The sequence below is a fragment of the Nyctibius grandis genome, chromosome Z, assembly GCF_013368605.1.
Source record: "Nyctibius grandis isolate bNycGra1 chromosome Z, bNycGra1.pri, whole genome shotgun sequence".
In the NCBI taxonomy this organism is placed as follows: Eukaryota; Metazoa; Chordata; class Aves; order Nyctibiiformes; family Nyctibiidae; genus Nyctibius; species Nyctibius grandis.
The window spans coordinates 9,876,814-9,889,771 of record NC_090695.1 but is presented as its reverse complement, the minus strand read 5'-3'; the positions used below and the strand labels follow the sequence as shown (position 1 = coordinate 9,889,771).

The 12,958-nt window shown below is 46.1% G+C and overlaps 1 protein-coding gene across 1 annotated transcript in view; it reads left to right on the top strand.

Annotated features, from left to right (window-relative positions):
- Positions 1 to 12,958, top strand: part of PDZD2 (PDZ domain containing 2) — a 137,432-nt gene that overhangs the window by 86,614 nt on the left and 37,860 nt on the right. Inside the window, exons 3-5 of the mRNA XM_068423482.1 lie at positions 572 to 714; positions 1,384 to 1,516; positions 3,629 to 3,796. Of these exons, the coding sequence (XP_068279583.1) occupies positions 572 to 714; positions 1,384 to 1,516; positions 3,629 to 3,796 (444 nt within the window). The remainder of the gene's footprint in view (positions 1 to 571; positions 715 to 1,383; positions 1,517 to 3,628; positions 3,797 to 12,958) is intronic.

The window sequence follows — 12,958 nt, the reverse complement described above, 5'->3', positions numbered from 1 at the left end:
ATTATTATTTACAGTCTATACAACAGCTGTCCAATAAGAAGTACTTGATTGGCAGCTGGTAATTTGAAGCTGATATTTTCTTTCCTGTGTCTCAAATCCTGCAAGCCCCTCCGGAGAGGGAAGCGCTGCTGTGCGATGCAAGTCTGGTCCCTGCTGCAATAGCAGCTGTGCTACCTGGTGTTCAAGGTCCCCCTTGAACAACATCTTGCTCTTCTGCAGCCCTGCACAGCTCATCCTTGGGTTTTGGCGAAGGGCTTTGAGGCCGCTGGTTGCTTTGGGAAGGATCAGGGCATTGAGAGCAGAACTTCTGCGTGGCTCAGAAAAGCTGCCAACAGCCCTGCAAGGAAACCTCTACATGCTGACCCTGCTCTGTGCTGCCTCCTCCTTTCTGCCTCCTTCGCTTGGACCACAGCTAACAAAGCAAAGCTCAGCAAAAACACCCGTATAGCCTGAGCTATACCGATGTGTGGTGATGGGCAGCAAGGTGCTAAATAGCTCCCTCCTGTACCCTCCCAGCCCTCTCTCGCTGTCCAAATCCAAATTCAAGGACTCTCTGCACGTTTTCTCTCAGCGAGAAGGTTGCCACATATGGAAGATGCACATCCTGAAGGGGACGGACGGGCTGGGAATCCAGATAACAGGAGGCAGAGGGTCGAAGCGGTCCCCTCACAGCATCATCGTCACCCGCGTGGAGGAAGGCGGCTCCGCACACAGGTGAGGTGACGGCAGTGTCTTCGTGGGAGCGGGTGTGATGGAGCATCCGTGGCCATCGCTGTTAGCCACACTCATGAGACAGGCGTGGGGGATTTGCCCTTTCCTTGTGTGAGGGTGGGAATACAGCATTTTTAGGTTAAAAACTTGGTTTTGTGATGCGTCACTGAAGCCTCTTTCAGTATGTTTAGCCCCAAGTCCAGACAGATCAAACACTTGCTTGGTGATGGACTGTAACTCAAGGAGCCTGATGGCTTGTGGGGCTTTTTCCCCAAGTTCCTTTTTGGAAGATGGGCCTTTCTTATGGGATCGGCAGTGGGTGAGTATGGGTTGTGCACCCTGAGGTGCTCACTGCCAGCCCTGGCCCTGCTCACTGATGGGAGGGAGATAGGGCTCACTGCCAGCCCTGGTCATCTCCAGTGGGGCAAGGGGGAGGTTTTGGGGATCTCAGCTCTGCAGAGAAGGTCAAATGGCTCTGGTTATAACAATGATTTCCTGGGGGCACCTTTCTGAGCCACTCTTTGGGGCAGATAACACTGCACCCATCAATGCAAGCTTAGCATCAGCCAGGTCACATGTTTTCCATGCCTCTATGTCCCACCGCATGCCACCGGAGCCCAGCACCAGGGAAGGACCGCCCTGCAGCTCCGCATTCCCGCTCTGTTTCCACAGGGACGGCAGGCTGACGGCGGGTGACGAGCTCCTCATGATCAACGGGCAGTCTCTGGTTGGGCTCTCCCACCAGGACGCCGTGGCCCTCCTTCGCTCGGCCGCTGGCCTGGTGCAGCTGGTGGTCGCTAGCAAGGTACGGTCCTCTCCTTGGTGGTCTCCTGAATGTATGCCCACAAGAGTTTGTGCAAGTGCTGCGTGGAAAGGGCGTATTTTTGATAGGGAGTCACATGTGCACATTTGCTCCCCTAAATTTAACGCACAGCTATGGGAAATATATCAGTAGCTGCCATAAATCTGTGGCAAATGAGCAGGGTATAGACCAACTTAATGATTTGCTTGTATTGTCACTCATTTGTGTGCAAATGAGTCTGTATGTATTCGTGCAGACCTTACTTAAGTTTTGGCCAAAACCATTTTCTTGAAATGTATGCTAAATAAAGCAGGCTGTTCTCAGCCTCTTCTGCTTCCTGCATAGCTTCCGTAACTCTCGTCTCTTGTTGTATCTGTGTGCCTGAGGTCTCTTGATGATGATCTCTTGGCTTGAGTTTCTTATTTTGTCCTTGTTAATAGCTTGGAGTGGAGCTCTTGCAGATAAAGTAGCATGAAATTTCAGGGAAATGAGAGTGGAACTCATTTATCAGTTGGGCTCTTCATTCTGCTTTCATCGCAGGAGAGATGGAGGGGATATTACACAATATTACACAATATTTTTTCCTTTGTTTAAGAAAATCCTGCCCACCCCTGTTCGCTCTCCTCCCTGGACCACAGCCTGCTGCTCCTTTGCTTGGGTTGATGCAGGCATTTGGTGGGTGGCTCCCAAAAGTGCCCAAGGTCTCAAAGAAGGACCTGCCTGCAGGTGGGGGCCATCAAGGCCATTCGAGCAGTGGCAGGAACTTACAGAGCCAAAGGGACTGCTCATAAACCTGCATTTCCAGGTGGAGCGTGCTGTGCCAGCAGGCCACTGTATCACTGTTTTTAAAATCTTGTTTAGCTTTATTTTCAAGTTTCCCCAGGCAACCTGATGCAGGTTTCTGTGGGTTTAACCTCTGGATGACCTTGTGGCTTCCCAGGGTGCTTTATGCTCATGTTTTTCCAGAAGAGGCTCAATCCCACCATATTCAAAGTGAAGAGCCTATAACTTCTCTAACATCTCGATTAAACAGTGAAGTTCATTGAAGACCTTCTGTAGGCTCACAGCCTGGTATTAACCCCACTGGTGTTTATTCTGGAAACAACATGCTTTGACCTGAAGTTGGTACATTCTGTATTTCCTTCAGACAATTGGACTCTCTGCCAAAACGCGAGGCGGTAGCCTGCATAAATTTCTCCTTAAAATTATTAGCCTGTTCATGTGATGACTTCATCAAAACAGTCATTGTGAGTAAGCTTACAGCATAAAACTCCACATTCCTGATCAGGCTTTGAATCTGTTTGGCCCACACTTGGACAGTTTTCATGTCCCTGGGAGGGGGACTTGGAAAGGCAAGCAGTGGGGAATCCAGCCTGTGCCGTGGTTCAGGCAGTCTCAGGAAAGGTGTAAATAGGTGAAGTGTTCCCCAGCAGCTCCCTCTGGGTGTTATTTGTTGGTACGGGAAAGCAGCCTCGCAGTTTGGCCAGGTGAGCGCTCTGAACGCGGGATTTGTTCTGAAAGCAATAAAATGAGAGTGAGTCTGGCCACAGCTTTCAGCTGGTGCACGTGTTTGCCTCCCGGAAAACGTGCCAAAGACTGGAAAGGGACCCTGAACTGTCAGGACTGAGTTGGTAGATGATCAGTGGGTCAGTTTTCATTTTGTTCTCCTAAGTAGGGTTGTCGGTGTATTATTCTTATGCATGCAGATAGATAAATGTGTGAAGGGAGCATCCTCAGGGAGGAAGCAGGAGCACAGAGTGTGGTTTGGGATGCAGTGAAATGAGTAATGAGGTCTGTAAACTCTGAGTCTGCTTGCAGTGACATGTAATAAACCCAAAGTGGGGAGGAGCAGGCTGCTGGGGAAGCATTTATTTTAAATTCTCCTTTATGAAATCTAAATGTTTTAGATGTGTATTGGCCTGTCTTTACTATATATGACTTTAAAACCAGGTCTGCTTTTCATAACTGGACCATTAAAGTTGGAGGACATGGAAGTGTGTAGCGAGGGGAGGATTACCAGGGAGCTCTCACTGGGCAGGTGAAACGGAGCAGTTTCACTACGACTTTGGTGGTTTTCTGCATGCGATGTAACATATTCTGTTGTTTCTCGAGTAGGAATCCGATGAAGGGGATTTTCTGAAGTACCCATCTACCAGTTTGCCAGACTTGCTTAGCACTTGCTCAGTCCAAGACTCTGTCTCTTGCACTGACAATAAGGAAAATGAAGAGCCAGAAGAAGAAGATGTGAAGGGAGTGAATGTGTCTCCTGAAACACTGGTCGCTGTAAGTGTGGCTTTGGTGTGGCGTTTTTACTCTCTCCTTTGACGCCCGTTTGCATCTGTCACATTCTCCTACAGCCCGACACGGAGCAGGTCCTCGGGACGGGACGAGAGGCAGGTGACAAGCTGAAATGGGGATGTCACCTACCACAGCATCTGCTGTCTCTGCTACTGCGCTGCAGTAAAGCAGCGGCACAGGGAGCCGGAGCTCTCATGTCCTCCAAGCTGTGTGGCAATCGTGGCTTTGTTTTTCTCTCTGCCCTTGGATTGTTTTCCACCCACTGCCACTGCTTTTGTTCGATCTGATGTGAAGTCCCTCGTGGTGCTTATGCAGTAACACGCTCTTCTTTCCCCTCCTTTTGTAACTGAACTTCTTTAACAGTTTATGATCCAAGTCTTCAAGTTTTTATTTGCTCTGTTGAAGCCAACAGACGCTTTTGGGGGAAGGGATATGAATTTCCGGCTGTGAACCGTAACTGAAGTTCTGCTGAATAAATGCTGTTAGTTGATAATCTCACTTGCATTCCCTTCAGGGCTGCATTAAGCAGAGATTAAGTGGATTATTGTTATTTATTTGTAACGTGGCAGCTCTCTGAAACTTCATCAGTGTCCTGGGCCTCTGTTGTATTGTACAAAGAATAAAATGATGTTTGCTACTCTGAAGAGCTTGCAGGCTGGTTTTCCAGCAAGAGAAAGCAGGTGAATTCACTTGAAGCTTTTATCTTTTTTTTTTTTTTTTAATTTTCATTTCTTGCCTTTTTTCCTCTCTTTTCTGTGGCAGTTATAATAAACCTCTTAAACCTTTGGACGGCTCAGATGTGATACTGGTTTGGTGTGGTTTTTTTTATTTTGTATTCTTAAACTTTCCCTTCTCTGAGGCAAAAAACATTCCCCAGGACGAGTCTTGCGCTGTAGTTAGCTGATGCTGGTGTTCACTTCATACCTGCCTGTTATCTCTGACTTTCTTTGAGTCTGTGCTTATAACAGTCCCCACTCTTACACTTCTCTTTACTATGACAAGTTTTGTTATTTCTCACTGTCTTCTCTTCTGTGTGCCAGGGTGCCTTTTTGGGGGGAGGAAGGGAAAAACAAATAAGTCAGGGATGCTTAGCGTGCTGATGACGGTGTAGTGTTTGTGTGCTAACTTGAGTGGGCACCTAAGCATTCTTTTGGCTATCAAAATACCTTAAATTCTTCTACATATCATGTTTCAAATTCTGGTGATTTTTCATAAAGCTGTGGCTCAGCAACACTTAAACATAAAAATCAATTTTGTCTAACCTTAATTATGTGTGGCTTCAGGACGCAGCTGCCCGACGTTCCAGTGATTCTTTCAGGAGACACTAGGAGTTATTTGTCACTGGGTTGCTCCTGACTTGCCAGCAAGGCTCTGCCTGGTTTTCAGCGATGGCTTTTTTTTTTATCAGGTGTTTCCTTTCCAGATTAACATAATGCTAGGGAAAACTCAAGGTAGCTGGGGTGCACACCACCGTGAAGACCCAGCTGCACGAGCCTGCCTGGGGCCCTTCAGCATGGACCTGAGTTTGGAGCCTGCCCTGGTGTCCGTCCCAGTGCTGCTGTGGCTGGCAGGGGTGACAACCTGATGGAGAGCTGGTTTGGTTTGCCTGACTGTCTGGCACTCTCGCCCCTGATGGCAGTAGCTCTGTGCTTTCGTAATGCATTGCTGGGGGATGGAGGGGAAATCACAGAAATCTGAGTACAATAAACAAATTAGAATAATAGAAGGAAGATTTTTTTTCTTCTTTTCTCCGTTTCTATTAGTTTTTTTTGTTGGAGGGGTGTAATTCAGAGGGATGTAACAAGTTGTTGGTGACTCTCAGGACCTTTTCTTTTTTTGCCTGAGCTGTGCATGAAATCCTTCCTTTTCCAATCCAAATTGCAGGATGTCTTTGCATTCCCCACGTAATTGCCATCTCAGCCTCAGGAGTGCAGACAGGGCTCTCTGCAGTCTGGGGTGGGCACCTGGTACAGTGTAGACCCCTCGGCTCTGCCCACAGCCTGATCCATCCTCATCAGATCAGGGCAGCCTACCAGGAGAGCTGAGCCGGGCTGTGCAAATCCCACGTGCCACCAGGCAGGACGTAGGAAGGTAAATGTATGGAACAGATAAACTTCACACATGGCTTCTTTCTGCCTAGCAAGATGGGAGGTATTTTTCATAGCAAAGCTTCAAGTTTAATATGAAAATGATGCACCACATGATTTTATTTTTTAAAAAAAATACATATATAAGTATAATCATATAGATTATTGCAAAATGCTTTGGAAATTACTGTTCTTTGCTGCTCCTGCTCTCTTGATGATACTCAGAGTATTCAGAACCATAATTTGTAGACGTGATGGACTTGTTAATGCCTTAGCACTTGATTGCTTAAAGGCTGAACCAGGCACAGTCCTTAGGTGCAGATGGATCATGATATGTTATCTCCAGGAGCTCTGCAGAGCGCTTCTGAGAGAGGGAGACCCTCTTGGAGCTCTCATATGCATAGTGAGGTGTTCAGTGAAGTCATGTCTGAATTCAAAGGGACATAGTCAAGCAGAAAAAAAATAATCACTTGGAACTAAGGTATATATTCAAATCTTCATCCTTGTAGATATTCAGAACTCAGCTGGACCCTGAGGTTGCCAGACCTTAGCAACCTGAATGAAGTTGTCTCTGCTTTGAGATGGGGGCTGAACCAGGGACTCCCAAAGGTCCCTTCCAACCTGGTTTACTTTACCATTCTGTGAAAAATTTAAAAATAAAATAAATACTTTTCTTTTCTAGGGGCTAGATGTTAACAATTTTCCCTGTGAGCAAGTTCTTTAAAACTCTTAAATTCTGCTCCAGTGTTTCTAGCCAGGCAAATATAATCTGAGCTAATCAACTTCCCCAGGACACAGCAGAAGAGTTCAGTGACACCTGGAAAATGTAATTTAAGAGAAATATCACTTGTAAGTCTTACTTGAAAGTCCACTTGTTGTGTTTCATTAATAAAGATTTCATAATACAGTTTAATTGGAGCTCTGTTTTTACACAGTCTCCTTATGTAAAGCCCTGTTTAACATGAAACATCCCTTAAAGTTCTAACTTCAATAAAACTTGTGCCGCCAGGCAGAAAAAGGATTACATTAATATTGCTAAAGTGCATTTCTTTTAGAGGTAGTATGGCCAAAATGTTCCTTAACTTCAGATACGAAATACCAGGCCACAGGGTTGTGTTGTGATAAATCGTCCTGAAGCACTTTGGGGGTTTTAAACTCCCCGCCCCAGTCCGTGTTTTGCCTTGTGCAGTTGGCATTGCTGTTTTAAAATGTCATTTATTTATGTCCAGGCGAAATAGGATGATATGACAGTATTTGCCTTTGACAATTTATTTTTAATTCTAATTCACTTTTCCTAGTATTTCTGTTTCTTGAAATTGAGTCTGTCACTGTATTGCTGGCTGGCAGAGCAATGTGGGAAATGAATGCTAAAGAAAAAGCAGGTCTGCCAGGAATTTGTGAAGTGTCTGATTAATTTGGGGTCCCCAGGCATAAGCATGTACCATTCTTAGTTGCTTCCAAGGTTTTTGCCTTCGTTTCTGCTGGTGCTGTGTTGTTCAATATATGATGATCTGAGTACTTGTAGTTTTGAAGCGTTCAGCTTCAGTGACCAGCTTCATATTAATGGGCTGAAATTGGAAAAAAGTTACTAAATACAAGAAAAGGGTGTCTGCCTCAGCAGATTTGGATCTGTAGTTGTTGGAGGCAGGGACGAAAGCCTGGGGACCGTTCCTCTGTACTTTGCTTAATCTTATGCTCTCCCTTGGGTGTCTTCTGCTCGTGATGCTGGAGGCAGGACCCTGAGACGAGTCTATTCCGTGCAGACCAGAATTATACAAAAGAGGAATTTCTTACTTGGGAAAGGAGGTCATTGCTAGTCCTACCTGTTGGGAGGGGAGGTGATTTGCTTCCCCATGTCCAAACTGACCATGCAGGCGAGCCCAGGGGAAACAACCTCTGGGATCATCCCCAGCTGCGTGACCCCCTGCTGTGGGATGGTGAAACCCTTTTGCTCGTGTTTAACCATTTTATGTTGACCTGAAGTGCTTGATGTGTATCTTCACGTGAGCTGTGGGCACGTTGCATGCGGAGATGGCTGTGACCCGCCAAGGTCTTAGTCCTCCTACAAGTAACAGAAACAGGATGTCTCTGGTTAAAGGTTTCTTGAATGAGCTGGGTTTCCTTATCCCTGCCAAAACCGACTTGTGTTTTTTGCAAGGCATGCAGCTGAAAGTGGATAAATAAACCTGTTCTGTGAGTAAGCAGAAATGCATTTGTTTACCCCCTTTGTTTACCCCCCTTCCTCCCCGTTTTTATATTTTATCTGAGTCGTAGGACTGCTTAGTTATTTTCTGTCGTGAGCCTTTCTGTCTTACCGGGGAATCTATATGTAATTACCTGTAGCTGTGCAAGTGTAATAAGGAAAAGGATAACAATGCCATAAGTTTAAAAACACTCTTGGGGTCAAAAGTTCTTCTGGAAACACTGGGAGAGATTTTCAGAGAAAGCATTAGCATTGAGAAGGAACAGGAAGCATAACTCAACAATTAAATGTGTGCAGAGCGCGGAGAGGGACCCTCATTACTTGGAGGACTTGAGTGTTCGTTCCCACTAGGGCACTGCAGCCTTGAAAGAGGTTGCTGAAACATGACTCACTCCTCAAACAGCACCGCATGGCTGAAAAAAAGCAAGAAAGAGCTTTTGCTGTCAGAAATCTGCTTTGCACGGAAACACTTTACTTGACGGGGAAAGAAGATGAAGAACCTGGTGTGAGGCTCAGTTGTGGCCAGCCCTTGCCCTGCAGAAGGGGTTAATAACTCCTTTCCTCATCATGGTGAGGGGTGGAAGAGTTTGTAGATCCTGCCTCGTTCCACATCACCCTTGGAAGGGGCAGGGTCCAGCCGCACCTTAGCATGGCTTGGAGCTGCTGCTGGGCTATAAACGCTGCGTTGTTGAAAGTCTGGCAGCACTGTACCTCCCTGAGATACAGTCTCATCCAGCATATCCTCAGGTCTGTGCCCATGCAGTGCCCTTCGCTCATGCTGTAGCTGCGCCAGACACACTGGGTCCTGCAGTGACTCCAGAGGACTGGGGAAATGCAGGTTTTTAGAATAAATGTAGTTAGGAATTCGGGCAAGAGAAAATGGCAAAATATTTGGGGACCGAAACTTGCTTTGCCTAATGTGGCTGTTCTTGTGTTGTTTCCAGAAGCTGTATCACATTAAAATAAGCTATTTCAATTTGTCGTATTGCTGGGGGGTTGTTCAGTGATGGGCTGACGATGGTGGTGCAGCACTGGCAAGGGCTTGGGGAAGGTGTGGGCATGCATTGCATGAGTTTGGGGAGGAGGAAGAGTGGTGAAAGGCCCTCAGGGGCGCAGTGTCATTGAATTACTGTTTTTCACACATTCTAAAATTCACCTGTCAAAGAGACATTAATGTGAATGTGTTCATCGGGTCAGGAGGGAGTTCCTCAGCAGCAGTTGCATCCTTCCCTGTGCCTGGCTTCCAGCCCTTCTGCGCCACTTGTACTGCCTCTGTGTTAAAGGCAAGCCCAGAGAAAACTCTTTCGCCCAGAGGCCCATACTCTGAAGGGTTCCCTGTAGATGTGGTGCAGGCTACAAAAACTCTGAAATATCTCCTGTTACTTGGGCTGGTGGAAGATAACCTTTTTGACTTGACCGTAAATATCAATGAGGACAATGCCCAGAGTTATAATTTTTGCTCTTCCGTGTGATATGTTTGAAAGCCGAGTCAGCAGAGTAATAGAAACACAAGTTTATCTACAGTACAGGTTCTGCATGGTCTTTGTTTTTGTGAATGAGGGTTTTTCCCATAAAGCAACAGATACAGTACAGCTTGTCTCTCCTTTGGCTGTTTGGATAACTGCCCAGTTCTGAAGGAGATGAACTGCCTTTAACAAGCTAAAAATAACCCACTCATGGCACCGGAACAAGAGAGATTCTGTCACAGCCATGCGGTTCACATACATTAACAGAAGGATGATAAAGGCTGTAGGATTTGAGAGTTAGCCTGAATGTTGTATCATCACATCTGCAGTTTGTTTATCTGCAAATTCTTGAGCGTGTACACAGTCCAGTCTTGGTTGGACTTGGTTAAAACTCACTCTGGATGTGCTGTGCTTGAATAAAGGAGGCCTATATAATGTACAAGGCTTCAGATCCTTGATTCAGGTATGAAAGGCACTTAATGCTTGTGTATTCCATATCCTCTCATGTACTTAGGATGATATAGAACATGGTTTTGGAGCTGAAATCCAAAGCTCTTCACTAGTGCGTCATGGGAACGCTCTCTGCAGCTGTGGGTTGACTTCGGTATTGGGAAGGTCTTGTTTTATTTTCTGGAGAGTTGTTTATTTTGAGGATTGTTTATTGCTTGCTTTGTCACTCACCGTGAGTAAAAAGGTTGTAATTTTAAAAAAAAGGCAGAAGCAATTTATTGTTTGTCATGATGCATAGGCTCCGGATTTGTGCTAAGCCATGAGCTGAGCATTTATTAAAGAAAATAACGGAGGAGCTGGACAGGCTTTCACACAGCTTGAGTTCCATGTTTGTCTCCTCTGTTTACCAGGACTGATCTTCTGGGACCTCTCGGCAGCCCAGGGAGACATCTCGTGGGCAATGACTAAACTGCATGCAAATGGGTCATGCTTTTTGATGTTTGGAGGGAAAAAAGGATGAAGCACAAAAAAGAAAACAGCAGTGATCTGTTTGTGCACCATTTCAGAAATGTATGCATTTGATTCCCTTTAGCTTAGAAGCTGTTTCTAGTGAAAATCATAATAGACTGCAGAAGAGGAGTAATCTGGTCCAAAAAGGATTGGGAACTGTTTAGCTGGGAGCGTTTTACTATTTCCAAGGCACATGTTGTCTGTGATATCTGTTTCTTGGAGAACTTAGCTGCATTAGCCATTGCCTACATTTCTTCCTATTTAAAAGGATATTTTTAAAGCTTTTTATCTTCAAAACATTATTATGAATTTTAGCGACTGTTTGGAAACCTGAAAATGAAATCTGCTTTACTTAACTGCAGCCCGGACCATAACTACAACGTTGCACCAGTGAGTCTTCGGAGCCAGCACAGCTGGGATCATGCTACGTCGAGAACCTGCCAGCATCCTCTGGGCCGTGGTCCGCGCGTTGGGTCTTCTGGTATCAAACACGTTGAAGAAGGTTTTGGGGTGACTTGTACAAAATAGAAAGAGCTTTCTGTAAGATGAGGGCAACTCAGCTCTACCATAGCGCGTTTCCAGTCTGTTTGCTGAGGGTGCATGGGCAGGTATTGCTGCTGGCTCTACGTTGGTGAGTGCCAGGTTATGTGTCACATGCAGGTTTGTGTGTGACTACTCTGTAGAGTTGGTAAAGAGCAATAAAAAATAACCATTGGGGTTTTGTACCTCCTGAAGCTGACAGTAGTGCCCTTTCTAGCAACTGCTGTGTTACGCTGAAGGCTTATGGTGGCTTTTGAGTGCAGGGGTTTGGTAGAGTGATAGACCAGGCATTCTTAGAGACCACTTTAAAGGCTTTTGTTTTGTTTATTTGGCACTTCCACCTATTCAGAAAATAGGGCAGCTCCAGTTCTTGACTCTTTATCAGACTTCCTGATCTCCTTTCTGCACATGAACTGGGAGTTTTGCAACACTTTCTGTATAATTAGGTAATGGAGGCCTCAGGTTCCCATCCCCTTTCCCTGGGCAGGAGGAAGCACAGGCTGCACCTGGTGGTACCAGCATGGGTAGTTCCCAGATGAGCTGCTGGGGAAGGCGGCTGGTGCTTTGTTTCACCAGCACTGCTAAATACAGCCCAAATGTGTGTCCTCCTGGAGCCGTGCCGGTGGAGCCTGCCCTGACCAACGTGCAGAGCCGCTATCTGCCCCAACAGCTTCACGCTGGGGGAGAAACCGAGGCACCAGGTTTTCCTAAGATGCCAGTTAAGGCACTGAATTAGAGCTGATGTGGAGGTGACGTTCCTCCTCTTTTCCTCCATCCCTGGCTCCATTTGGATCTCTGCATTTGTGCCATGACAGAGGGGAGCAGCAATGCAATGCCCTTTGAAAGAGGAGGGTCCTGTAGCTTGCACCAAAAATGATCAAATCTGGATTTAATTTGGACTTGTCGTGACCCCATGGCTCAGCTGAGGGTGCTCTCTGGGCGTTGGGAGGTGCTGTGTTTCAGAAAGGTGCCCCTGGGTGCTGCAGCCACTGATGCAGTGTGTCCTGGTGCATACAGCTCTTTCCAGCATCCAGGCAGCTTTGTGCATGCCCTGAAACAGAGCAGTAAACCATGGAAAACTCAGTGCTAGCCAGGATTAGAAAATCCATGTCCTCTGCATCATTTGCACTGTTAATTCTGGTAAATTGTAGTGCTGCAGTTTGTAATTTATCTGGGAGATGGATTCAATTAAATTGAAAAAGAGCTAATTTAAAAGTGAAGGTATTTTACTTTCTGTGCAAGGTAAAGGGGCCTGTGGAGCTCCCTGCCGACCGGACACGTTTAAGGCTTAAAGCATGCTGTGCCCCAGAAAGCAATAAATAATTGCACAAATAACTGGAACAACTGGAATTATAATAGATCTTTGAAGAAAATCTCCAAAACTTTTGGAACGGTTAAAGCCTTTAAAGCATCAGCTAGTCTTGAGGTCCTAGCTCAAGCTGCATCAGGAGAGGTTCAGGTTAGACATTAGGAAAATTTTCTTCACAGAAGGGGTTATTAGGCATTGGAATGGGCTACCCAGGGAGGTGGTGGAGTCACCATCCCTGGAGGTGTTTAAGAAAAGACTGGATGTGGCACTTAGTGCCATGGTCTAGTTGACACAGTGGTGTTAGGTCAAAGGTTGGACTGGATAATCCCAGAGGTCTCTTCCAACCTAGTTGATTCTGTGATACTAGGAAGAAGGACTTTGTGCAGGGACCAGGTGAACCCAGGTTTGCATCGTGTGTTTTGCACCTTTCTCTGAAGGATCCAGTGCTAACTGCTCTTGGAGACTCCTTGGGTTCATCCTGCTGGACGCCCTACAGACAGCAGCGTTGGAATGTTTCATGATTAAATATGTCTGGGGTAGTGCTGCTTAAGAAAAAGCTGTTTGGGTTGCCTTGGGGCTGAA